This window comes from Dermacentor variabilis, unplaced genomic scaffold (assembly GCF_050947875.1).
Source record: "Dermacentor variabilis isolate Ectoservices unplaced genomic scaffold, ASM5094787v1 scaffold_20, whole genome shotgun sequence".
NCBI classification, from domain to species: domain Eukaryota; kingdom Metazoa; phylum Arthropoda; class Arachnida; order Ixodida; family Ixodidae; genus Dermacentor; species Dermacentor variabilis.
In genome coordinates, this window is record NW_027460368.1 from 1,708,039 (window position 1) to 1,735,326 (window position 27,288).

The 27,288-nt window shown below is 47.4% G+C and overlaps 1 protein-coding gene across 1 annotated transcript in view; it reads right to left on the reverse strand.

The window, feature by feature from the left end:
• The window catches only part of LOC142568529 (uncharacterized), a 152,148-nt gene extending 125,600 nt beyond the window's left edge, over positions 1–26,548 (reverse strand). The window contains exons 1-3 of the mRNA XM_075678438.1: positions 26,277–26,548; positions 12,004–12,527; positions 107–329 (exon numbers count right to left, since the gene is read on the reverse strand). Coding sequence (XP_075534553.1) covers positions 107–329; positions 12,004–12,288 — 508 coding nt within the window. The 5' untranslated portion in view covers positions 12,289–12,527; positions 26,277–26,548. The remainder of the gene's footprint in view (positions 1–106; positions 330–12,003; positions 12,528–26,276) is intronic.
• Positions 26,549–27,288: the final 740 nt, after the last annotated feature.

Here is a 27,288-nt window from a genome sequence, read left to right on the forward strand (position 1 = left end):
TTTTGTTCTCTCTCTCCTGTTCACATTTGCTGTCCAGCATCAGAAGAATGCAGTTAGCAACGTACTTTATCGCGTGTTTTCTCCGCGAGTTCGCGCGAATACTTACCTTGGTTCTTGAACCACGGTTCTGTTCGATTAGGTGGCGGCAGCGGGAACGGAAGCAGCAGTCCCGGTGGGTCCGTGTCTCCGAGGCTCACCTCTAGGGTGGCCCTCCGCGTCGACATGGGTGTTGTCGTTTGGGACGACCCGTCGTCCGACAGCGTCGACAGTGCCGTCGTTGCGGCGGAAGAGCTGCTGACCGTCTCTGCGTCTCCGCTCCCTTCGGTCACCTGAAATTTAGGAGACCGAAGGTGCTATAGAGGAAGCTTTCAATTAGGCCCACGTCCGAGTTGGACCGAGGTCGCGTGCGCAAATGTAGTTTGCGAAGCAAGGTGTTCGGAGCACAAGAAACTATAGCCGGTCTTAAAATGACCGGAACAGCTTGAAACCACGGTGCACGCTACACTGTGTAGGATGCGCTGCGGGCAGCAATAACTAAATATTTTGGAAGATTTATGAGCTGCTATTGTAGTACGCTAATCATTGTCGCGATTTTGCTACAATTTCCCGAATGCGAGTCGAATACGAATAGTAAGTATCGAATATAGCGAAACGCATGCCGGCGCATATACATATTTACAGGAGTAATATTTATTTCTCTGTAAATAAGTCTGCGCCTGCACTGACTAATCAGAGAAAGACAGTGGACTGTCAGGGATAATCAGTTTTAAACGCAAGATCACTAATTCGCACAAAAAACTGCACGAATACCCTCTCAAGATCTCTAGAGCCTGGTTGAAAGCAAGCTTTCCCAAAATTAACGGCTGCTGTAAGGAATGGACCTGTACAAAAACGCAAAATAAATGGATGCCGAAAAACGATCAGAAGTTCTGAAAAAAAAATAAGCTACTCAAGGTTTCGTGTGCCGTAAACACATTTAAGATGGCCCGTTTCAAAAAACGCTGCATGACTAGACTGTTAAAAACACAAATGACAGACTACAAGCAAAACTCGCAGTTTTTCATGTATAGGCAACCACAGCGAGACCGAAAAAAAATTGCCTTATCCGTTTTGCTTTTGCATTCCTTCAAAAACTTTTGCCGTTATTTCATTTCTGATATGAGATATTGTGTTTAGCGGACAGAGAATAGCAACAAGACCTTAAGGGTCGGTTCTTGCAAAATAGTGGGTTAGTTTCGAATATTTGAGGAATACGGAATCGTTCCTTCTTGAATGCGAATACAAATAGTTAATAGACTCTCCGTCGGAGACTTAGCGGCTATGGCATTGCGCTAATAAGCACGATGTCGCGGGGTCGTATCCCTGCCGCGGCTGCGGCATTTCGATGCGGGCGAGATGCAAAATAGCCCGCCTGTGTACCGTACATTGGGTGCACGTTAAATAAACCGAGGTGGTCAGAAATTAATCTGGAGAGAGAGAGAGAGAGAGAGAGAGAGAGAGAGAGAGGAAAGGCAGGGAGGTTAACCGCAGAGGCGAGTTCCCCACTACGGCGTGCCTCTTAATCAAATCGTGGTTTTGGCACGTAAAGCGCCAGAATTTAATTTAAATAAATGGATGATCGTAGAGTTTGATTAGTGCTCAAAACTTTGAATATTAGAACACCCCCCCCAAAAAGAAAACTTAAAAAAACATGGGTTTCTGGCTTCATCGGAGCGACGTTAATGCGACAACATTAAACAACTCTATCATTTGCTGATTATCTGTCGCCATCAGCACGGTTTCTCATGCGTCACGGCGACCTGCTACTTTCTACCTGCCGCTGTCTTCGCCACCAACGTCTGCAACGTCACGCATGGTCAACCGAAACACCTAAGTAATTAACTAATTAACGAGTGCTTTGAGCTAGTTGCTCTTAAACACAGTACGTATGCAAACACCTGATATCGCTACAGAACGCCGCATACATTGACCATATCTATCGCTTCATAACTACGCACACATTACGTGTACGTGCACGAACCAGCGCAATCTCTTTTTAGCGCAGCCTATTCGACACAGCGTTGCGTGGAGGTGTGCATTGCGCCTACCAGTGTACAACGCCGCCCACGCGCACAGGCGCCGCCGCTTCTATTCCTGTCACGTGCTCGTCTATGCGCCACACCTCCTTCGCTTGCAACCCTAACTTCGCTGGCCCTCCCTCCCTGCTATGTTGGTGTCAACCCACCAGTTGCTTCCCGGCGAAAACATACCTCCCTACATCGCTAAACGTCCCCTAGGGCTTCGGTACGTCTGCGGCTGCGTATCCAAGCAGAAAGGCAATAGAGAGTTTTAGGTTAGGGGACGCAAGCGGCTTGCGTACGCAAGAACTAGGGGCCACGGTACTGTGCATGCGCAGACCCCTGCGTCTGGGCGTGCGCATGCGTAGTACCGTGGTCCCTCGTTCTTGCGTACGCCAGCCGCTTGCGTCTCCTAACCTAAAGCTCACTAATATAGGTCTGCGTTCCCAAAGGCAAGTCGCGCTGATTTCTTTTGTTTCGTTTCGTTTTATTCGGACGAATTTACCTCAATTCTTAAATAACAAAAAACAAAGTTAAATAAAACCTTCTAAAGCCGCACTCGCTCGCAGCGCCGTCTACATGTACTCACGTGTGACATTTGTATTTTGCTAATATATAAAGCTAACCAAAAACGTACAAATAAAGGCACTTTTTAATAAAATATAGTGATTTAAAGACCAAAGGTTGCGATGAAAGCAGAGTCGAAGCAATCTCTGTGGCTAGAAATTTTGTCATCTGGTACGGCACGCTCTCCGCGGAAGCGCATCGCGACCGGATTCAGCGTGACCGGCGGTTAATTCGTCGCCGTCACCTTCCGTAGGGCGAATGCTGCCGCGAGATTGAAGAAAGGGATCGCGCAGGCGTGTTCGGCACATGTTGTCGTTTTCTGAAAGCACGTCTTGGATACGCTCGCCTCAGCTCGCTTCCCGAAAATTATTGCTCATGGCGGGACCCCTTTTTGAGGCAGCGTTTCTCTCTTCTTCTTTTTTTTCGAGCCGACCGCCGTAACGGCCCGAGTAACGTTGGATTTGGCGCGTGCGCAGTGCCGCGGCCATTATTTCATGGGTACGCAAGCCGCTTGCGTTGCAAAGCTCCCTGTTGACAGAATCGGCCCCTTCACGCTACTCAGTACGCTGCCTCCCAAGCTCACCCCCGTGGTACAATCGCGGTTACAACTCACGCTGCCCAGTTTTTGTCTGTAGAAAAGGAGACGCTACACACGGGAAAAAAAGGTACTTGAACAGACACACACACGCATAAATATATGTATCAGAAGCCAACAAACACTGACACCAAGCACAACATAGGGGAAATTACTTGCACTTGCTAATTGGATTAAAGAAATGATAAATGAATGGAATTGAAAGTGGACAGAAAAACAACTTGCCGCAGGTGCGGAATGATCCCACGTCCTCGCATAACGCGTGCGATGCTCTACCAATTCAGCTACTCCGGCGCCGTTTTGCCATCCACTTTTTTGGATATTTATGTTTTTCTACTAGAACGAACCCTGGGAGCGTTAGCCAGCGCCGCTACTCACAAACCTTGGCAGCGGGGGGAGGAGGAAAGAGAAAAGAAGAAGGCAGGGAGGTTAACCAGAATAACGTCCGGTTGGCTACCCTACACCGGGGGAATGGGAAAGGGGAAAGCAAAGATCACAGGGAGAGAGAGGAGGGAAGGAAAGAATCAAATTGTGGCAAGTTCGCTGACGCGTGCGGTTTTACAGAAATTGCCTTAATAGTCACAGGTGGTCGCACAAACCCGTCGTCCTTAAGAAACACAAAAGTGCCTTCACCGCTTTATGGGCCGATGGGCGATGGGGGCGGTGTTCCAGCAGCACCTGCACAGAAAGTGGCCGATTGTCCAGTTTTTGGAAAGCTTTGGCAAGTTCTTGTCGCTCTAGAGCATATCTTGGACAGTGGCACAGCAGGTGGTCGATGTTTTCTTCGGTGCCACAGACCTCGCATGCTGCACTGTCAGTCACCCCAAGTAATGTAGAGTATGCCTTGGCAGCGGATGCCAAGGTACTCATGCTCTCTGCCGCAGGCGTCATGAGCATGCGATATTTTTCGATGAAGGCAAATGGTCAGTAAACCCACTCATGCTACCTGAAGGCACCAATGTTGCCGGATTCGAGAGCCTCGTTATATGGATGGGAAAGCGGCGCTGCGGTAGCTCAGTTGGTTACAGCATAGCACGCATAATGCGAATACGTATCGTTCCCCACCTCCGGCAGGTCGTTTTTCCATCCACTTTCATTTCCATTAATTTATAATTACTTTAATTGAATTAGCAAGTGTAATTAATTTTTGGTGTCATTGTTTGTTGGCTTCTTATGATATGATGAATAAAAATCTGGCCACTATACACACACACACACACACACACACACACACACACACACACACACACACACACACACATATATATATATATATATATATATATATATATATATATATATATATATATATATATATATATGTGTGTGTGTGTGTGTGTGTGTGTGTGTGTGTGTGTGTGTGTGTGTGTGTGTGTGTGTGTGTGTGTGTGTGTGTGTGTGCGCGCGCACTCACACAAACGACGGAGCAGCGCGTCTGAACGTTTCCCGACTCGCATCACAAGTGGTGCCCGGATTTAAAGAGCCCCTGAAACGGTTCAGACAAATTTTGTAGACGAGTAGGGTACTGCTAAAGTTAATCATTCGCACCACAATTTATGTGAAGCGTCTCATATTATAAGAGAGCTGCGGACGATTACAAGTTACCCTAATCCATAGTCATGCATTTTTCCTCAACTCGTTCGCCGAGTGATCGGGGCTAAGCTGCGCCTTCACTTGCTCTGCGTCATGACGGCACGTCGTGTCGTCGACTTCCGCTACTCCGGGAGCGAGCGCGCGAAACCTCTCCAAACTCTCCGCCAGCTGCTTGCCATTCGAGTCCAAGCGAGAGCTATCGAAGCAGCGTGCGTTGCGAGCATTCTGTCGCAGCGCCGAACGTGTCTGGTATTCCGGTAAACACAGGCGAGGTGGGCGTTTCGACGGAACAGTGGTAGCATAAACTCAAGCTGATGAAGGAAATTTACGTAGACGTACATGAGCTGCCTGGTCGGTCTCCACGGTTCAGCCCGTGCATTGGCGCAGAGCTTAAACAGCCAAACAAAGAGCTAATGTTGCTCTAACCAAGTGTAAAACATTTTAAACATTTACAAAAACAACGTGTTAACGATTACACTCCTGCGAAAAACTTATGCCAGCAGCAAACAAGAATACATTTGGTTACTGCTACTGTGTGTGGTTGAGCTCTGTGCCACCAGGTGGCTGCACCGCGCAGACCATTCACATTTGCGCTTCTGCTCATTCCGTGAAACGAACGGTCAAACGGCCTAAAGCCCCTCCATACACGCGCCACCGCCGGGGCGTCGATGGAGGGCTCGCGAAAAAACCAAAGTGCTCGCGAAAAGACTGAGACCGACTCTGACCGCGGAGCTCTAGTCAATATGGAGCACATCGTAACACAAGCAGACGACGCTAGCTGTGTGCCGGAAGTGCGTAAGTGTAGTGAGAAATTGTTCTTGTGCATTCTGTTTCTGTTACTTTATATAGAAACAAATTAACTAACATTCCAACTATCACGAACATCATTGGTTCACCATAAAGGTGGAAAAATTATCGATGACGCGCCCTGGGCAGCCAGTCGGATCGCTCGCCCTACTGACGTCAATTGTGTGATTTACGTCATATGAGTAGGGGCGGCCGAAAATTCCGCCGAGCCGTGTGCGGCGATCGGCAGCGACGTACATTTTTAAAACCTTATAATAAATTGCGCGCTTTATGCGGATCACTTAGACGCGTCACTTAATGAAGGACCTACTCTAACGACTCAATGCGTTTGTACAAGATCGAAAAAATCGTTTCAGTGTCCTCTTAATGGAGACGGACCGCGATGCGACGTCTTTCACGTGCATCACGTCAGCGAAGGTGGGCTCTGAGGCGCTTGTAAGAACTATGTGGCCGTCATGCCTCTCTACCTAAACCACGAACCGGGGATGACGTTGGTTGACCCTTCTCCTCGTTGTCGGAAGCCACCTGAACGTCCGGTTACAGAACTGCCGCGCAGTATGCGGCGGCGCCAAGCCGAGCAATTGGAACGGGCGCGTGGCTCCCCTCGTGGCGCTACTACGCGGATATCGGCGAGCGATGGCCTGATCGAAGCGTGTGGCCTCGCCCAACCGCCCGTGACAAGGCGTCGTCGGCGCGAGAGGCGTGAGAAAGCCAAGGTCCCCGACGCCGCTTCGGAGTCGTCGTCCATTTAGGGTCGCTTCCCTTCCGCGGTCCGTTGAACTTGGCCCGGCCGTTGTTTGCGCGGTGCGTCTCCTACTCGTCCCCCTTGAACGGTGCCGCTGTCGCGTCTCGTTATGGTGAAGGCCAAGAAGAAAAAAAAAATACTTCCGCCATAGCAGACCAGTCGTCAAGTCTGTGCATTAGTTAGACGGCAGCGTGAAAAAGGCGTGTTTACGTAGGCGGGCGTGGGTAAGACTTGTCTTTCCGAGCCGCGCTGCGCGCTCCGTACCGCCACCTGTAGCGCTTAGACGTTTAATATAACGCACCTTGCCTCTTACCACAACCTGGCTTTGCTCTCGGTACGCTGCCGTTGGCATCGCTGCAACGGCACGGACGACGTGCGCGGCGGGGTGTCGGCGTTTGCGCGTGCATTTGCGTCCATGGCGCGCAAATTTTGATTGGAACCTTGTAGTGCCACAAAACAAAGCACTTGTGAATGCAGGCGCGGATTTCGCCGTTTGGTAGTACAAGAGCGCAGACGTTTAGGCACGTCGCCGTTGTCGTAACTCCTCCGTACAGTGACCATTCAGTCAAGCTGCGGCTCCATACCCAGCAACACAGCATACGAGACGCGGAGCAGTTGCGATGGGCAACACAAAGCAAAGTGAAAGGACGACCCATCCTGCTGCCGATGATGGAACTGGTGGCTTGCGATTTTTGCTTGGCATTTTCATTAGTGCTAACAAAGAAATGTTGCACGATCGCACGAAGCTAACAGACGATCACGAAACAACACAGAATGTGGGAGTATCGTTTCCGCTCAACAGGTATCAGTTCACCCTATATTGACGAGAATCGTCGTTTTTTTTTTTCGCAGTGTCGCATGCGAAATGGGATGTCGCGCATCTCCAGCTTCGCTACATAAGCATCTCCTTCTTGTGAGCCGGCGCCATTTCTAGGTCACTGCCAGCTTCCGCACGTTTTTTAATGGGCCCACATTTCTCTTGAATGAACGAATTCGACATAAGCTTCGCATAACGTTCGATCCACGCGCAAAAGTTGGTCAAGGCAGTCTATCGGTGCTGTTGCGGCTTTAGGACATCGTAGGAAATCCGCAGAACCAGAAATATACGACTTACGGCTACAGCCAGTTTACGCTGACTGAGAACGTGTAGTACACCCCGTGATAGCACTACCGTGTACTGTCCGCTGAACCTCCCTGGTCCGCGCTTCTATTTAGAGCACTGAAGCTTACGACTGCATCGCACGGAAGTCAATATGTGTGCGTTGCTAGCTGGTTTTAGAGACAATGTTTGTCAACTGCGGAAACCACAAGTACACGCGGACCAGAGATTTTTAGGCCATGTGTGCCTTGAACCTTGCGGCTGCTGCATTATGCGCTTTTTTTTTCTTTTCTTCCTTTTTTTTCTTTTTCTCTGCAGCGGAGCGTTTCAGACGGAAGTGATGGCCACAACCATCGCTACTGCCTACTCGCAATGCATTACGACTGTACAATGCCGAGGTGATTGAGCGTGTCGCGATGCGAGGTTTTCCGTGCCAAAGAAAGAGAGAAAAGTACGGCACACGCAAAGAACGCTGAATACGGCACGCATTGGTTTGGCGCGGGTTGTCTTAGATGATATAGTAACCGACATACGATAGAGCTGTATATTTCTTTCCTTGTCCACTTCAGCGCGTTTCCACTTCGGCGGCTTTGCGAATGTGGCGTTCTGATGCTGCAGCACGAGGAGGCACGTGCGATTTCCGGCCCCATTTCGATGGCAGCAGTATGTAAAAAAAAAAAAAAAAAAAAAAAAAAAAAAAAAGGCTCGCGCACCTACATTAAGGTGCACATTAAATCACACACTGTCAACTGAAATTTTTGGAGACAAACTTCCATCCTTATGGTGTCAATACATTTTCCTCTGTTTTACTTAACTTCATGTAATGCAAGAATTTAAGATTTTCCTTTATTTTTTACCATGTGATATTAACCGAGCGAAAAGCAGTTGCCGTTGTCAGCATACGGCCGAAGACTGCTGTCTTTATTTTCATCTCACTATAATTTAAAAAAAAGTCCACAGGAGGTCGAAATAGATACAAAGCCCCCCCCCCCCCCCCACACACACACAATGGTGTCTGTCATAGCCCACGGGACGTTAAATGTCCCATAATTTACTTGGACAACTTTTAGCGCTGCAGGGAGGCCGCATTTTATTTCGCCCACATTTGACACAGACACCATTCGAGACATCGGTCCTATTGCCGTTGACTGCGATTCGGTTGACTTTGTGTTGGATGCACACGCTTCCGTTGTCTATCGCGCGAGGTCGGATCACAGCTTTCCGTATCATTTGTCCTAGACGACAGCCGCAGGAACTTCGGCACTATGATTCGTACTACACCCCTGTGTCTGCCAATTTTGTGCACGCCCAGAAATAATAACTTGACCATGGTCTGCGAATTCCGGTGACCTTCTAGCCTTGCGCTCGCGTGTGCAACTTGAAGGGGGCTTCGCAAGGCCGGAAAGTGAAAAAAAAATTTATGCGTCAGCAGTGTCATGCACGAGAACACAGGAAAATGGAGAAGGAAAGGTGTAATAAAAACGGACAGTACCAACAACAACAACAACAACAGCAAAAATTGCAGAGCAAGCCGCATTTGCAGCGGACCATGCAAGCCTACAGCAACGATATAAGCTTGCCTGAAAGCCAGTGAAATTTAGGATATACTAGTTTACCAACGTGAAGGGATATTTGGCCTTCACGAAAGTTTCATATATACTCTGCCTCGTACATTAGACCGTCAACCGTAGTCATCATGTTTGGTTCATTGTTATGGTGGCAATAATGAACGTATTGCTCAGATGCGATTTACTTTCCTCCCGATGACAGGTTCCCGTTCATAAAGAATTTTCTGATGTTTTTTTTTAGCAGAACAATGTTCTCGTGGTAACAACACGTGCTGCCGGCAAATGTAAACGCTGACTCGTTTTAAACCACTGGTGTCACGGCTTCGCACACATCCATCGCTTTATCCATAAAGCTCGAAAGAGCAAGACGGCACACGCCGAAGCACTTCTTGCATTTTTCTTTCTTTTTTGTTACTTAATTTCTTGTTCGACATAAAACGTATGCATACGCAAACTTCCTTGTAGTTTTATTTGCGAGTTATAGGGCCGTATAACGTAAAACTATTCCAATAAGTTTTTATTCCAATCTCCTGACGTCAAATTTGCGTAACCCCCGACGCAAGCATCGGGCGGTCACCCGCAGGGTTGTCTGAACAAACCGATCAAATGCTCCCCTCGTTCATAGGAGGTCAATTTTGTTTGCTTGAAAACGAATAACATTGCCTGCACTGAGCGGCTTGTCTTATCTAATTGACTCACAAAACGCGAGGAGAATGCTCCAGTGGAGAGGGATTTGATGGGGCCGAGCCACTGCACGGAATATCGATATCCGGACGAAGAGGGTGGTGCCGGCGTCTGCGATTGGTCCGCTTTCTCTTACTTAGCTTGCGGTGGCTCGTCGACAATCGCGGCGGCATGCAACAGAAGCTTACGAATGACGCTAAAACGGATATTCAGCAAAAAAGAGTTGGCAGAACGACGTCGTAAACGTGCCCAAAGTTCTCGAAAACGTTACACGGCCACGTAATAAGTTTTATTACACGCGAATAAACCGATGCTCTCCGGCAGGTGCGAATAGCCAGTGCCCAAGGATCGGCGGCAGGCATCTTTTATTCCTTTCGGAACGGGGCAGCCTGCGGCTATTCAGAAGAAAATTTAGTTTTGTTCGGCATATTAATGCATCTTTAACGCATACGCGTCACTTTGACGCGGTAAGTTCTTACGGTTTTGGGACGTCGCGTGAGAGGCTGGTGAAGTGGGTGCAGCCCTAAAGCTTCTGACCAATAGCCGAGGGCTAATGGCGAAAAGGCGTCGAATCATAAATAACTATTTTACTTTTGTTCGGTCAAACCATGGGCGCTATAACGTAAGACTATTCCAAACTTTTCTATTCCAATTCTGCTATCAGCCCTCCACGATTGGTCAAAAACTTTTTTCGACCACGCCCACTTCACCTGTCTGTTACGCGACGTCACGAAAACCGCGACACCTGCCCATCTGATATGATGTGTGCGCACTGATTATGCATGATTTGACAGAAAAAATAAAAACAGTTATTTCTGATTCGACCCCTTTTCGCCATTAGCCCTCGGCTATTGGTAAAAAGTTTTCGGGCTGCAACCACTTCACCTGCCTGTCACGCGACGTCACAAAACCGCACAAACTCTGCGTCAAAGTGACGTGTACGCGATAAAGAGGCATTAATATGCCGAACAAAACTGAATTTCCTTCGGAATATCAGCAGGCTGCCCCGTTCCGAAAGGAATAAAAGATGGCTGCCGCCGATCGCTGAGACACTGGCTACTCGCACCTGCCGGAGAGCATGGGTGTATTTGCGTATAATAAAACTTCTTGCGTGGCCGTGTAACGTTTTCGAGTCCTTTCGGCCCGTTTACCACCTCATTCTGCCAACTCTTCTTCGCTGAGGGTCAGTTTTAGCGTCATTCTTAAGCATCCGTTGCATGCCGCCGTGATTTTAGACCAACCACCACAAGCTAAGTAAAGGAAAGCCGACCAATCGCACACGCTGGCACCACCCTCTTCATCCGGTTATCGATTTTCAGTGCACTGGCTCTGACCCTGTGAATCCCTCTCCACTTGAGCGTTCTCCTCGCCTCTTGTGAGCCAATTAGATACGACAAGCCGCTCAGTTTAGGCAACGTTATTCGTTTTTCAAGCAAACAAAAGTGACCTCCTATGAGCGAGGAGAGCGTTTGATTGGTCTGTTCAGACAACCCTGCGGGTGACCACCCGGAGCTTGCGTCGGTGGTTACGCAAATTTGACGTCAGGAGATTGGAATAGAAACATATTGGAATAGTTTTACGTTATAGGGCCCCATGTATAATCACTGTGTACACGTCATAGCTGATGGGGAGCTATCGCGGTTTTCGTGGCGTCGCGTGGCAGACAGGTGAACTTGGGGTGGTCCAAAAAAGTTTTTGGCCAATCGCGGTGCGCTGATTGCAGAATTGGAATAGAAAAGTTTGGAATAGTTTTACGTTATAGCACCCATAGATTATTTTTCAGTAATGTTATGGTCACCACGAGCCCAATACAAGGCATCAAAACTTATTCTGACCGTGGTTATAAAACGCGAACCTCACTTTGTAGAAGCAGCGGTAATAAACGCCACGCAATCGATTGCTTCGTCTGATCTCGCAGTCAAATGTTACCCCAGTACTCCAAGAGAAACCGTACTACACAGGGCCTGCACTCATAAAAACGCCTTACGCTCGACTTATTCGCGAAGGAAAATTCTAGCCAATCCCCAGACTGTACATATGATTAGCGAAGGCGGGCGGCCAATGACAAAGAGCACTTAAGAGAGAATGGCTTTGTCAATCCGGCCCCAGTTTCCGGCAGCGACGAACTGAGCACGCGTGCGCTTAGCTGTTTAGACCCATCGAAGCTTGGCCGCCCCAGCCTATGTAGGTAACCGCCATCACCACTGATTCACCGCGCGGGGTAACGTGGTGGAAGCAATGCAAAAAAAAAAATAAATAAATAAATATGGGAGCCGCACGGCGCTTACCTCTTCAGTTGACGCCTCCGTAACCTCGGCCGTGGTGGAGCTCGCCCTCTCCGTCGTAGTCATCGCCGTCGTTGTGACGTCGCTCGCCGTGCTCCCGGTCGGCACTTCCTCCACCGTCATCTCGGTGATCTCGAACGTCGTCGAGCCGAGCAGCATGGTGGTGGTCTCGGGCAGCATGGGCGCGGTCGTCCCACCGGACTCGTCGTCCGGCGCGCACACGCACAGTTGAACGAAGACAAACACAAGTAACGGCAACGTCCTTTTGTGACCACTGAGAGCCGCCATTTTGGGTCCAGCTGAAGGCGACGCGAAATGTTGCAGAAGAAGGCAGTCGGAAGCAACTGACGCCGCACGAAGGGGCAACTCCACGCTACCTGCGACTGGTCGCGCTATGGAAGCCCCTCACGAGTGTTCTCACACGGCCAAAAGTGCGGTGCACGTTCACTCTGATGCGATCGGCTCCATCATGGGTGGCTCTTCGAACCCCGGAAGGGCTGCCGTCGCGGGCCGTGTTTTGCCCAGATCTGAAAAAAATAATAGGCGCGCCGTTGTTCCAGTCGTCAGTGACTACCCACACCCTTTTTAGAGGTGGTATACCGAGACGTATATTTGAAGTTGTGGAAACTCTACCACGCACTTCTCGAACGTCAAAAGATGTCACTCAGCTGGTATGAAGGTTGATAAGCGTAACATATTGTAATTTTATGCTAAAATTGGTCCCAATATGACGTCCCACAATTATCATGACGTCTTGAGAGAGTAAATTTTTGGCATGCCATGTAGCGATACCGCTAGGTTTGTGATGACGTTGCTTATAAATGTATGAACAAGATGCTCCGTGCGTTTCTTCTTGTTGCACTCTCGCATGGCAGCCTCAACGACCGCAAGAACAGCGCGAGTCAGTCTGTCATGACGTCATGACGCGACACCTCCTGGGTGCAGAAAGCGGAACTGGGCCCATATTCACAAGAATCTCTTACTCCAAAATCGCTTGTAGGAGAACATTTCAGCCAATCCTCACGCTGTACACATTATTAACGAAGGCGGCCGACCAACGGAAAAGAGCACTTACTAATCTAAAGCTTCGGGAATTAAGCCCTGGTTCGTAGATACACGTATTGTAGTAAGTTATTCAGGGCAGTCTTATGCTTTTAAGCACTTTTCAAATATTTAGCGAACTTGCACTTTAGCTTAACTAAAAAATAATGACAACTTAGGAATGTAATGTTTCTTCATGGAGCGTCAATTATCTTGCACCGCACCAGCAAATTCACTGATGCTAGAAGTACTACCGTCATGGTTTGCTGTGCAGCTGTGCTCTCGAGTTGGGCCCATTGTATATGATTTGCTGTTCTTGCTCAGTACTGATCTATCACTGAATTAGCCATTGTCAGCAGACACCACAGTCACTATACCATATTTAGATCAGCAGCCTCTTTTCATCCCGTGTTCCATCAATTGTAACTGGCGTTTTCATCAACCACCTCACACAGCTCTCTGACTTCCTTTTCAGCTTCAGTCAGGCTCTGTTCTGCAACAGTGCTCGTAGCAGAATGCATTGCAACAATATAAGCATAAAAAGAGGGCTCGCGAGAGGGTCGTCAGGTTTCACCTGATGGTCCCCGAGTGGGCCTAGCCAGGTGACGTGGAGTTCGCTTACGTCTATACTGGACCAAATAAAGTTGTTTCACTCACTGACTCACTCACACCTTGGAACTTTAGATCCGGAACAGTTGTGATCAACTCACCACTATCACGTCGCTTTCCAATTGCATTTGCACTCCGTGCAAATGCAAATTGTACATTGATATTCTAAATGTTCAAGTGGTTTCTTGCAGAGTTGCTGCTTCACATATCATCTTCACATATCTTCACATATCAGTTTCGACAATGCAAGCCCATGCACTTTATAAAGAAAGCGAAAACCCAGACCAATCCGTGTGTCAAACACTGCGCTTGTTCCACGCCTGTCACAATGCGCACAAAAAAAAGTTCTGTAAGAGAATCAAACAGTATCTTAACATCGACCACCTGGCACCCAAGCACACTTGTATTCGCAGAATTTTCCTTGAATGAAGCATTCAGGTCCATTTTAGACTTGGAAGCACGTGGTTCTTGGCACGCCTTTTTCGAAGGCGTTTGTGAATGTTCCAGATGCTTTGAGGTGTTAGGGTTTAGAAATCGGGCATAACCACGAAGGGGGTGGGAGGGAGGGAGGGAGGGGCTGTATATATATATTTTAAAGATAAAGTTGTGCACTATCAACAAAACGCCAAATGAAAGCGTAATATTTTGGACGAAACAAAGTCTCGCCAGACTTTAAGATGGCGTGCTCTAAACCAGCCAACTTGGGCTTCGGGAACGAAACATAATGACCGTTTAGGTGAATTTTATATGCGTCGCGCCGCTCTGGGTTTTATTAGCCCGAGGGTGTCTTGCATACAACAATGGCCGGATTTCTGCGGAACTCGGCAAAGTGGCGAAAGATTCAGAAGTGGTATAAACTTCCATCAACTTGATTGTAGCTTCTAATTCCATTTCGTTTCCCATTCTCTTTGGCATTCTCAAACTAACGCTTTCACGTTTCTTTGTTGCACCAAGAGAGAGAAAGAGATAGAGAGAGATGAAGGGTAAAGGCAGGGTTGTTGTAACAAAGTCTCGCTGCGGTTGTAGCGAGTGGCACTGCTCGCACGATGACAATATATGACGGTGACTCGTGACATCCAGCTGCCGAACTTCGTTCAGTATTTATATGGTACAACCGGTTCCCAACAAACAGTTGTTCTCAACCTAGACAAATCGCACCGGGGCGCCCTATTGCACCGTTTTATCCAATGATGGTCACCCCAGGAAGCCCTGGTGAGCATCGGTGCGATTTGTCGAGCATGCCATCACATTTGCCTTATTCGACGAATGCGTGCCCCCTCCTGCATATATACTGCTTTCTAGCGGCAAACGATTTGTTTTACGAAGCGCGAGTGAACAACGTCAAATAAAAACAGTCAGTGTGGACGCGGTCGCGTGCTTTCTTTTAGGCACCGAAGACTTATGAGAATACTTTTCCCAGGATGTGTGCGCAAATGTGCCGTGTTTTTTTTTCTCCTAAGAGAGGAGCAGGAGAAAATAAATAGAGAAGACAGGGATGTTAACCTGAAATGCGTCTGCTTGGCTACCCTATAGGGTAGCCAACTCTGTTTCCCGTCCCTCAGTATACTCTGGGGGACGGGAAAGAGGGAATAGAAGAGAGAGGAGCCATCGAAGCAAGAAGCAGTTGTTGTCCGCGTCTTGCTTTGATACTTTAAGAGAGGCGGAACCGAAGATTTTCAAGCACATGAGCATACCGTATCATTTACAAAATTGAAATGCAGAAAAATGACGCAGGCAAGAGCTAGAGGCACGATTCCTACAGTTGACATTTTTCAAGCCAGAAAACGCATTACGTTAGTGAGGCAACACATTTCAGGCGTCGACTGAGCGCTGGCAATTGTTGTTCATTCTTCTTTCGCATACGGTCCCTAAGCAAGCTTGTTCAAGCGTGATTATAAACCCCTGGGCCAGTATTTATCATCATCATAATTATCAGCCTGGTTAAGCCCACTGCAGGGCAAAGGCCTCTCCCATACTTCTCCAACTACCCCGGTCATGTACAAATTGTGGCCATGTCGTCCCTGCAAACTTCTCAATCTCATCCGCCCACCTAACTTTCTGCTGCCCCCTGCTGCGCTTCCCTTCCCTTGGAATCCAGTCCGTAACCCTTAATGACCATCGGTTACCTTCCCTCCTCATTACATGCCCTGCCCATGCCCCCATTTCTTTATCTTGATTACAACTAAGATATCATTAACTCGCGTTTGTTCCCTCACCAAATCTGCTCTTTTCTTATCCCTTAACGTTACACCCATCATTCTTCTTTCCACAGCTCGTTGCGCCGTCCTCAATTTAAGTAGAACCAGCCAGTATTCACAGAACTTTATTACGCTGAAACTGAGAATTTTTTTTACAAGACTCCGCCGTCTCAAGTTTCCTTCTACAAATACCTTTAGGCATCCTCATTACCGAGAACCTTTCATAGCAAGTACACATACACCATGTCATCAATAGCGCAAATCGATCACTTGGCTACTTAAGGCGGAATTCCTCGTTTGCCCTTAGCAGTTTAAAACTCCTGCTTTATAAAACATAAGCGCGTCGTAAATTGGAATATGCATCTGCTATTTGGGATCCTCATTTTAATTCCCTCTTCCTTTCAATCGGGAGCAACCCAAAATCGCTCTGTATGCTTTATGCTGTCAAACTATTCACGAACAGCTAGTGTTACCCTAATGAAATAATTTCTTAGTTTGCTTGGCCTGTCAGTTCACCGTAAAATTTCCTGTCACTGTCTTTTCTATATAACTTATCATTTTAACCTTGTCCTACGGGACTCATTTGTTTTACAACTGGTATATATTTCCCTACGTAACGACCACATTTACAAAGTCAGTGTACCTCCCTGCCACAACAATGTCTACTTTAACTCATTTGTTCCCGCCACAAGCTCCGATTGGAACCACATTTCCGCTACCATTGTTTCAGTTTCAGATACAAATGCCTTTCAAACTGCCATCACGGGAATCATTGCATAAATATATTATCCTGTTCTATTTGCTTTCTGTTTTACCCCCTCCTCTCTGTAATGTCTCGAATTTGAGAGTGAATAAATAAGTACATAAATAAATAAACAAGGAAATTTCAGCCAATCGCGATGCTGGACATGCCCTTAATAAAGGCAGCTAGCCAATGGCAAAGACCACTTACGAATGAAGAACTTTGTGAATTCGGCCCCTGAAGCTGAATTCCGACTGCATTCGGTTCGTAAGCACTGTCTGCCAATGGCCAGCCGCCGTTGTATCGATCATCGTGACTGCTTGATATCTGCTCTTGAGAAGTGTTCTAGCGTAAGACATTTGTGTGAACACGGTGCCGGACCCGCCATGGTTGCTTAGTGGCCTTGGTTTTGGGCTGCTGAGCACGAAATCGCGGGATCGAATCCCGGCCACGGTGGCTGCATTTCGATGGGGGTGAAGTGCGAAAGCACCCGTGCACTTATATTTGGGTGCACGTTACAAAACCCCAGGTGGTCCAAATTTCCGGATTCCCCCACTACGGCGAGCCTCATAATCAGATCGTGGTTTTGTCACGTTGAACGACGTAGTTTAATTTTTTGAATGCAGTCCCGGGCTCCAACATAGTCCTTCAAAGCGTCCAAGAGCTCTTTTAGTTTTCGCGTTGAGTTAATGCGAACAAGAATGGAACGACAAGGCCGCGTCCGCAGGTTGGGTTTTAGAGGCGGCTGCATATAAAGACGCCACGTTCATTTCCTCAAGCTGGTGCGCCTCTAAGCGTACATTTTTCCAGAGTCCAATTTTTTGAGTGCGTACTAACAACGTCCTGAGGAATCAAAAATATACCGGCGAAAAGGCTTCGTCAGTGGGATATTCAAATGAATACCTAATTTCAATGCACTCCATGCGCGCACGAGCAGTCGATCTACTTCGGTTATCTTATTCAGTACGGTACTCATGGATATCGGCACCTGGATCTTCTTCGACCTCTCAATTTCCTCGCGAGCAAATTATGCTTTCCGACACGTTCAAATTAGAACCCAAAGCTCATCGCGCCTATAGCCAGTGACGGCTTTCCCCGCTGGCTTCGATGTATGTCGGTGATTGTATTCACATTGCAATCCAAGGATTTAGCGCAAACATATACAAATAGGGCAGTGTCGTAGGCAATATAAATTGTTATACCAAGCTATGTGAAAGGAAAGAAAAATAATAATCTTTGTCCGCATTCACAAAAAAAGTCCTTCGTTAGAATCGTTTGAGCGAGTGCCAGTCGATTTAACGCTGGACCTATTCTTAGCAAAGGCGCGGCTGGCAAAGCTTTTTGAATTCGGCCCCTGATGATGTGCTTGCGTCGCACCTAGCATATCCCTCGTGCACATGCAAGGTATCGGCTAGATGCGCACAGAGTGAAGCTAACGGATGGCGCGAGGGGCGTCCGCTACACGCATTCAGCACATCTCAGGAGTTTTTATTGCGTCGAATTGATTGTTTTGAAGTGAACTTGATGAGTAGCCGACCCAGACGCTTTTCTGGTTAACATATCTACCTCCTCTCTTTCATTTAACCCATCTCTTTTGAAATGAATGCCCGGTACATAAAGTGGATATCGTTTCGGTCAAAGGGATGTCATTTTCACAATCTATTGCGAGTATAGAGATCCAATTGCTGCTGTTCTGGCCCCAATTAATTCAGTATTAAGACATTTGTTGTCTCTTTCGGATTGTTGAAAGCATAAAGTAGCATACCAGATTAGGAATTTGAAGTTTTCAGGGAATTTCACTGCGATAACAATCACGACTTCAAGGCTTAGCTCTGGAAAAATATGATTCAGGTAGGTAAACACAGTCGACTAATTCACGCGCATGCAGCGTACTTGGCAAACGCCCAAACACTCGATAAATTTGCCTGATGGAAATTGTTACGGTCAAGAAGAACAAGTTAAGATGACCACTGCACTCAGTGAACTTGTACTGGCGCTACGAACAAACAGCCAGATGTCCCACACGTTTGCTACAGTTTTATTCGAGCATATTTTGCGCGAAATAAGAAGTTTTCCCGCACGGCTTAAACCAGAGATGTCTTGAGATAGTCAGATCATTCTAAAGGTATCGTTTTGTTTGTTAGTAATTCTGAATTTGTGGCATTGTGTTGTGTACATTGCCCGCGCAACACTTCAAGGAAATCATCCTATTCACTGTAAGAAACACCCACCGACGTGGTGGTCGCTGAGCGGTTTTCGCAATCGCAAGCGCAAGTTTAGACCTCAACAAAGCTGTCTTACTTTGTAAGAAGAAACTCAGAGATTAGTGGCACATGGTGATTTGCAAAACTGTCTGTGCTATCGGGGGCAGATTTTCGGATTAAAGAGTGTTAGCTTTGTTGCGTTGAATCGTTGTGTGGTGAGCGCTTGGTGAGCGTTGAAACTGAAGGAAATGCGCCGATATTCTTCGTAAACATCTTTCTTCGGTAAGCAGCGTTCCTTTCAGTGGTTTCGAGCTAACAGCGGCGCGAAATCTGAAATATGCGCGGATATCCTTCGAGCAATGACAGAACTTGCACCTACCTCAGACATAAAAGCTGATCCGGACGCTAAACGCCGTTTGTTTGATGCCTATGCAGTCGAATACGGTTAGTGGCGATCGGGCTCACCCACTAAATATGGTTCGATATATTAGGTCATTCGATATATCCAAACTTCCCTATAGTGAATTTAAACTAATTTAATGATGCCATCGTTATATACGGGCTTCTCGCCTTCTATAAAAGGAGCAGGGAAGAAAGCTATTTATTGGAAACAATACTACGCTGATTAGGCATTAGTATTTTTACCTTTGCTTTGAACTCTATCAGAGTGTCACTAAGGATGCCCTTCTCGATGCCCGGGATTATATGGTCCCCTTGCAGTCAAGTTCCCATCAATATTGGCACAGTACCGGCGCAGCACATCTACCGCTCGAAAAGAAAGAAAGCACGAAAAAATAACAACAACGAAAATAATTTCACTGAACGTTGCGTCCACGGCATGCAAGTAGTTTTATGGCTGAAATAAAACTGACTACATCATAACGGCGTAGTCGTTATGACGTATAGTCAGCTTAGAGGTGTATCAGTCAGGAAGTTTCGTGTCTTTGATGGTTCGCTTTATCCTCGTTTGTTACATTCGGGTTCGACTGTGTAGTGTATAACATCAGCGACACCCAGAGCAGAGACAGGAATAGCCCAAGGGAAAGAGCATCCTCTAATCAAAGCGGGAGCCTGTCTAGCTCGTCCTTGCAGATTTCAGCTTGAACTGGCTGAGTCCCAAAAATAACTTGTTCACGCGATTTGTGCGCGACACCCTAATTGTGCATGAGAACTGCCAACTCACCCCGTATGTGCAAAGTGTCACATCCTTATAGGTTGACCCGGTAATGTCGAGCTGGAAAAAAAGGAAGCAGAAAGGAAATGCGGATGGCGACGGCGCTTCAAGGCGAATAGATTTTGGTGTCGTAGATTTTGGCAACATCTTTTAAGAACATGGGGCCGAATTCAGAAAGATTTTCGTTCGTAAGTTTTGTTTGTCATTGGCTGATCGTCTTCGCTAATAATATGTCCCACGTCACTATTGCGTGACACGAACGCTTTTAGCGTAAGGACATTTTTGTGAATACGGGGCGTGCTTATCGTTCTATGAGTATAAAAGATAGCGACTGCGTCACGTTTGCAAGCAAACGTTCAACTTTTGCGGTCATTTCTTTCACCAAAGAGACCAAAGCACCAGGAAATGTAGTGAAATCGACGACTTCGCAGTCGCACTATCTTCCACAATTTTTGCGAGAAATTTAATAGGACAGTCTTCATTCGCTGTCTATTTGTCGTGATCATGCGGCCGATGAAATGTGGTGGCATGGCTGTGTAGCTCAGAACGGAAGGCCGCTCACTTGTGGGCTGCCCAATATATATCATTCACAAAACAAGTAATACATGCATAAAGACCCCTTTCTTTCTTTCTTTTTTGCAATATATAAGGCGAGCACGCATTCTCTGTTGGTCCTCTCTCGCCGCCGTTCATGCTCTGAGCACTGAAAGTGCGAGCGTAACAACTCTTTAAATAGCACATGCCATCATTGTTGGTAAATCCGCAAGGTGATGCTGGTTTATAATTAGTCAATCACTGAGAACTAGCATCATAAATCAGTAAATGAGTCATATACTGCGTTCGGCAAAACAGCTATTAGTGTTCAGTATTCATATTGATTCTTTTTTTTTTGTTTGTTTTACATACTCCGTCCCAGAAGTGCGCTTTGTCTTCCTAGAAATAGGTGTAACGAAGCGAAAGGTTTGCCTCTATTAAAGCTTGAGCTGGACCCGTTTTATGTAACGATTTTTTTTTTCATTTTCTATTTTTCTTGTCCTCACTCGCTCGCACGAAGTCGATCCCCGCAATCGCCGAGCTTGGCCACTCGGCGGGACGGATGATCAGAAAATGATAGAATAGGGCGAACACATAATGCTTACTACTCTTAACGGAAGCATGCAGTGGCCGTATTTCGCACTGTTACATTTCTTTTGTCACGAATTTCGCTCTTTGTCATTGGCTTCGAGACAGCGCACCAGCAATTATCACCGCGATCGACCAATCGGCGCGAAATGTGACTAGAAAATAAGAATGAAAAATACGGCACGTATTAATAAAAAAAGAAATTCTTAGGTTCTGAACCAATCTTAATGTTTGGCGTTGCACTGCTAAGCACGAAGTTGCGGGATCAACTCCTGGCCGCGGCGGCAGCATTTCGGTGGGGGTGAAATCCGAAAACGCCCGTGTAACGTGCAGTGGGTGCGCGTTAAAGAACCACAGTTGGTCAAAATTAATCCCGGGTGTCTCTCTACGGCCTGCCTCGTAATCAGATCTGGTTTTCGCACGCAGAATCCTATAATGTTTTTTTTTTGTTTTGTTTACTCGTGATGGTGAACATAATAACGAAGGCGACCAGCCAATGGCCAACGGCACTTACGAAAAAACTGTTTCTTTCTTTTTTTTAATTCAACGCCTGAATCATTACAAAGTACGGCTGCAAGGGCCGACTTTACAAAGGTGTCCTTTCGTGAGTGTGGTTTGTCTTTGGCTGGCAGCCTTACCTAATGATATGCCCAGTATCACGACTGGTAGGCATTCACTCTTACAATAAGTTCCAGCTTAACGAGTTTTTTATTGCGAACGCACAGGGGCAGAATTCCCAAGGCTGTTCGTCCGTAGGGGCTATTTGCCATTAGCTGGCCGGTTCCGCTATTTTGTCCAGCGGCAGGATTGGTTGGAATGCGTGCTCTCACAACCGATTCTCGCACGTGAACTGATGCCCGCCGATCGTGATACTGGGCATGTCATTAGCGAAGGCGGCAAGTCAGCGGCGAAGAGCGGCGTCGAACGAGAAGCTTTGCGAAGTCGATCGGCCCCCACATACTGTTGTTTTCTAAGGATTCTTCTCCCCCCGATTTGATTGATTTCTGATCCGCTCCGCTCAGTGGCTGATGCTCCGATAGTGGGGGTGCGGCTTCGTGCGAGCCAATGACCAGTGGCGCGACATGGAACAGGAAAAGAGTCGTCGCAAAGTACGGGTCCTGTTCGAATGTTTTGCGATTTAAGGCGGTTCGGGCGACTTGAACGCCTTCGAAAGCCGAGACTGGAGGGGCAACATTTGCGTGGTCGAGCGCGTACACCAACGTGGGACGTGTGTAGCGTGTCCGTCAGCCGATCGCGGCTGCATTATCTGAAATACGGTCCAGCAGTGACTAGTGGTTGTGGCTTGTTGAATCAGGCCAGATAGCGATGTCGCAGCCGGTATTCCCAAACGCTCAAGTACTCTTCTTGTGGCTCAACATTTCCCATGGTGCCCCTTCAACACTACTATTTATGCCACTTGCAAACACATAATATGTGCAGGGTGTCAGTCACGAGACATATTTATTTATTTTTATTTATTTCTCGTCACGACGAATCGCATTCTTTGGGTAGCTAACTAAATATATACTGTAACTGATAACCTTTTTTTAATTGTTCACTTTAATCAACATATGTGGCTATTGCGAAATTGTAGCCGATGAGTAGGGAATGAATTCCTCCTTAGCAGGAATCCTAAGACGCACCATTTAGCTACATCCATCGAGAAGATCTGCTAACTAATGCGTTGGCGTTTGAGTTAGGTTCTTTGCCAACTAGTAAAGTGACGCTAGCCAGAAACGCAACCGGAACTGCAATGCATTTCATAGGACATTGAAAGTACGAATATCTTGAACGTAGTGCTAGCATTGAGACTTCTACTATGCAGGCACGACTGACCTACGCGGCTCCCCTAAGGTTTACATTGCATGTTGAACTCTAAAATGAATAAAAAGAAAGTAATAAAGTGAGTCTTATTAATTCGCAATGTGAACACTTCGATTTTTCCTGCAGGTAATTTCCACCTATCCTCATCATCCACGTGATAAAATGGCAGACCAGCGTTATCCGTCACAGGCGTTATTTTAAAAAAAAAGGATCTATTCAAACTCGACAACAAAAAAAATTAAAATACGTGGTACGCCTTTTCACATGGGATATCTAGAGCGTGCCCGCTGAGCGAAATCAGAGAAGTCCGTTTTTAGGAGGTATACTTGGAACTCGGTGTATAGTCGCTCAGATTTGGTGCTTCGATCCCACTCGAATCGTTCGATGATAGATGTCCAGTTCAATGTACATTGCATTCGCCCATGTGACGAGGGTACAAGACGCACTGCCTCGGCGAGTCTGCATCAAGCTAGATCTATATGCCGCCTGTTGCGTCGGCCGACGTCTCTTTTGGTTTCCTTCTTCCCGAAATTTCGCGTTTGCAGGCACCGACGGCGTTTACGTGACACCAACTCGGCCATTCAGCGCCAGCACCGGTGCCACATCGTACATTCTGGACATTCGCTGGAGTGCCACGATGAACGCCCAGTTTCGCCTCGACAGCATGCAGCGAGTAATCGCTGAAAGATGGCCGGCCCCTACGTGACAACACCTGAACGTAAACGCTATTGCTAATTTATTATACGACATCCTTCATGCTGCACGTCCCTTACCCCCCCCCCCTTTTTTTTTTTCATAACCTCGCAAAAAACATTACAGAACGACAGTGTATAAGCTGCCCGAGAAATCTCTGCGGTTCGTTCATCTCTGTGCGCCACCTGCAAGGCAAAAGAAATGCCTCGTTTGGGTGCCTCTGTATTGCCAAAGAAGTTCCATGTCTCGATATAAAATATATATATATAGAAGCGGCGTTTAACCACGCTTTTCCTGGCGGCTTTTGGATTGGGCTGAGAAACTGTTAGTGAGTATTAGGAGTAGCTTTCTTTATTTTTGAGTGTCGTACGATGTACACAGATCGATATTAACCTGCCGCGCCTCTTTCTCGAGGATATAAGGCACCAAAGCAGTAACTAATAATATACGCTAAGATAATCTACTCTATAGAGTAATGGTATACCACTACTCTATAGAATATATTAGTAAGCGTGGTGCCTTTTATATCGTGCGCGAGACGCAGTGTTATAAGATCACCGTCGCATGTCCTATAGGACATGTCACGGTGAAAAAAAAAGAAAAAACGCGTCTTCGAACATCATGCGCCCCTTGTACCTAAGGTAACAGGATGTGGCACGTACAGACAGAGACGGCCATGTAGGCTCACAACGAGCGAATTTCATTAAATAGAAAAATGAAAGAGCTAAAGGTTTGCCCAAGTACGCAAATACGCACATCTTTAAGTACATTCCTCTTGCCTGAGTGTATATGCACAATAAAACCCTCGAAGTGTTTCAGGCGACTGCTCATTGCGTTCGAGGTGACTGCGTGCAGCAACAAAAGCGCTTGTGCCAGCGCCTCGTACGATAGCGCTCATCAGTGCATTGCCGCATAAGACACGCTCGGCGTCTCGCGAGAAAAACTGACGAAGGCCAGGATCCAAGGACTCGTAAGATTTCACGAAGGTTCGTAAGAAAGCAGTATAGCCATGTGGGCCGAACAGAGGAAAACCTCACTGTTGCCTGGCGCCAATTCAGCGCCAAAGACTTGCAGGTCATTTGACCTGCAGCACTCTGCTCTTGTTAGTCTGCGGGCAACGCCAATAAAGCCGTTCTCACATTTTGCGCGTGCGCAGTGCGAAAAAGCGAGACAATAGGGGCACTTGCCAAACGATCAGGGGCGGGATCCGCAAAGCAGTTGTGACGCTACAACTGTTTGTAAGAGCAGATGTTAACCAAGATCTTGACGCCGGACATACTGTTTGCGAAATTGACCGGCCAATTAAACACAGCACGCACGAACTGAGAGCTTTGTGAATTCGGCCCCTGGACTCGTATTCGCACAGTTTTCTGTTCGTAAGTCCTCTTTGCCATTGGCCTGTTGTTGCCTACGCTAACAATGGGTCCAACATAGCGAATCGGCTAACAGCTGCTCTTACGAATAATTAGGACGTAAGAGCTTCTTTTGTGAATACGGGCCCTGGGTCCGTACTCAGAAAAAGGTTCCTATGCTAAAACTGTCCATAAGAGCAGACGTGAGCCGTTCGCGATGTTATTATTAGGCACACTACACATCATTAAAGAAGGCAGCTGGCCGATGACGAACAGCAGTTACGAACGAAATGCTTTATGAATTCGGCCCATATGAGCTTGTGTTCTTGGGGTTCGTTAAAGTGCCGCTCTGCCCGTCAATTTAGATAGCGCTCTGAGCGCGCATTTATTGGCCAGTTTAGGTTTGTTGGTCCGAGATGACATGGGGGCATAATCAAATACGAGGAATTGGCCGTGAATCGGGCGATAGTCAGGGGGGGGGGAATTCTAAAGCAAATTTTAAGCAAAAGAGAAGATATTAAGGTGATAATAATTGTATACATTGATGGCTATCATGGCAAGGACTTCTCGATTCCGAAATTCACCTGTTTGGTCATCGTCTTCTTCCTCACATCCGATAAATTACGGTTGAATTGTGGCAACAAAGAGTGAGATAAAAAGGTGTAGCGAAAGGGCGATTTCACCAATGAAATCCAGGACTCTGGCAGCTGCCAGGTCACTGGCTGTGACCTTTACCCACATTACTAAATAGTCCTAGAGCCATTATTTAAATGCGTTATTGTATCTTAGTTGTTGCGAATTGAACTCCGTAAAGAAATCCAACTTTTAGCATAAAGTGCCAATAAAAACATATGTGTATGGCTCATCACTTTGACGTTGTTTCTTACCGTCAGCCCGCATAATAGAGTCAAGGAAGACAGACAATGAGCGAAAACATATTCAACGTGTTGGTAAAATTATTTGTGCTAATTCTCTGTCTTTGCACAAGCTTTGTACATTCATAAGCTTTACACAAAGAGAACATTGTTCTATTAGATACAATATATTCTGAGCAACGTTCAAAATGGCTCACTCGTTTCATGGCATTCAGGATTTTAGCACTGCACGGAACACCTAGTCTAAGTTGCAACGCGCATATTTCTTGCACTTTTCAAAAACGTCCGCAGTGGCAGATCCGCTTAGGCAAATGGAACTTTTCTTCGGGAAACGTTCCGCTTGCTTAGCGGGCACAAAACGGAACAGCATCTTAAGAGCACGGCGCACAGCAAGCGTAAAGAGAGGGCATAGAAAATTATTCGGCTGACAGTGCATACTCACACCTTGCAGGGTTCAAGGGGTCACGACGGCGTCCATCAACATCGCATCGCGTTTGCGCGCGTGCGCCAAGCACAGCGCATACCTTAGAACCGGCACGAATCGCGAGCTCGGTGGGCGCGCACCTGTTGCGAGAAGACAGCAGCTCGGCGGCACCAGCGACGAGGGGACTCGCTCTGGTCGAAGAAGGGCGGGGGCGCGACTCCAAGGTGTCCCGATGAGACGGCGCGGGGCGCGCGTGCGCCTATTAGGGCGAGGGCTCAGTCGCTCACCGGCGGAAGCTCCCCTTCGCTCCTCGGACAACGGGCGGACAGTCTTCTCCGCGAAGGACCTTCCGCAAAACGAAGGTGGTCGCTGGACGAAGGAAGGACGGCGACGTCGGGGGAGAGGGCGCTAAGGGTGGACGGAGGAGGGGTGGTTAGAACGCGCGCCAGGGAAAACAAAAGGCTCGGAAGGCCAATTGCCGTGGTTCACTTGGCGGGGGAAGTGACGTCCCCTCATGCGGAACCGGGCGAGTCGCGGCTTCTTCTCCCCAGCTGGCGGCGGGGGGAGGGGGGGGTTGGCAGCGCGGGCGACGCCACCCTTCCGCGCCGCCCGAGACGCTCACCGCCACCGGGGATGATGGCCCGGCCAGGAAGCCCGCTTCACGCACAATGGGCAGCGTCGCACGGGCGCGTCAAAGGCACAGTCACGACGTGGTCAGGATCCCGTCTCTCTCTCTCTCTGTGCTCCTTCTTATCGTGGAGGACCTGCTGCTGTTGCTAAATGTTGCATAAAAGGCTCCGCGTTTACGGGGCACATTGAGACCCGCTTATAAGCTAGAGGAAAAACATACCCATATTTTACAATGACCGCTTTACTACGCTGAAGAAGCTTGCATGTGACTCTCCATGTGATTCTCAAGATATTCAACAAAAAAAAAAAGAAAAAAAAACTGTTCTGTAGTGTTTTTTACCTGCGTGAGCGAGGATTTTCGGATAGCCAAACTTCACATACTGTCGCAGTAACAATAAAT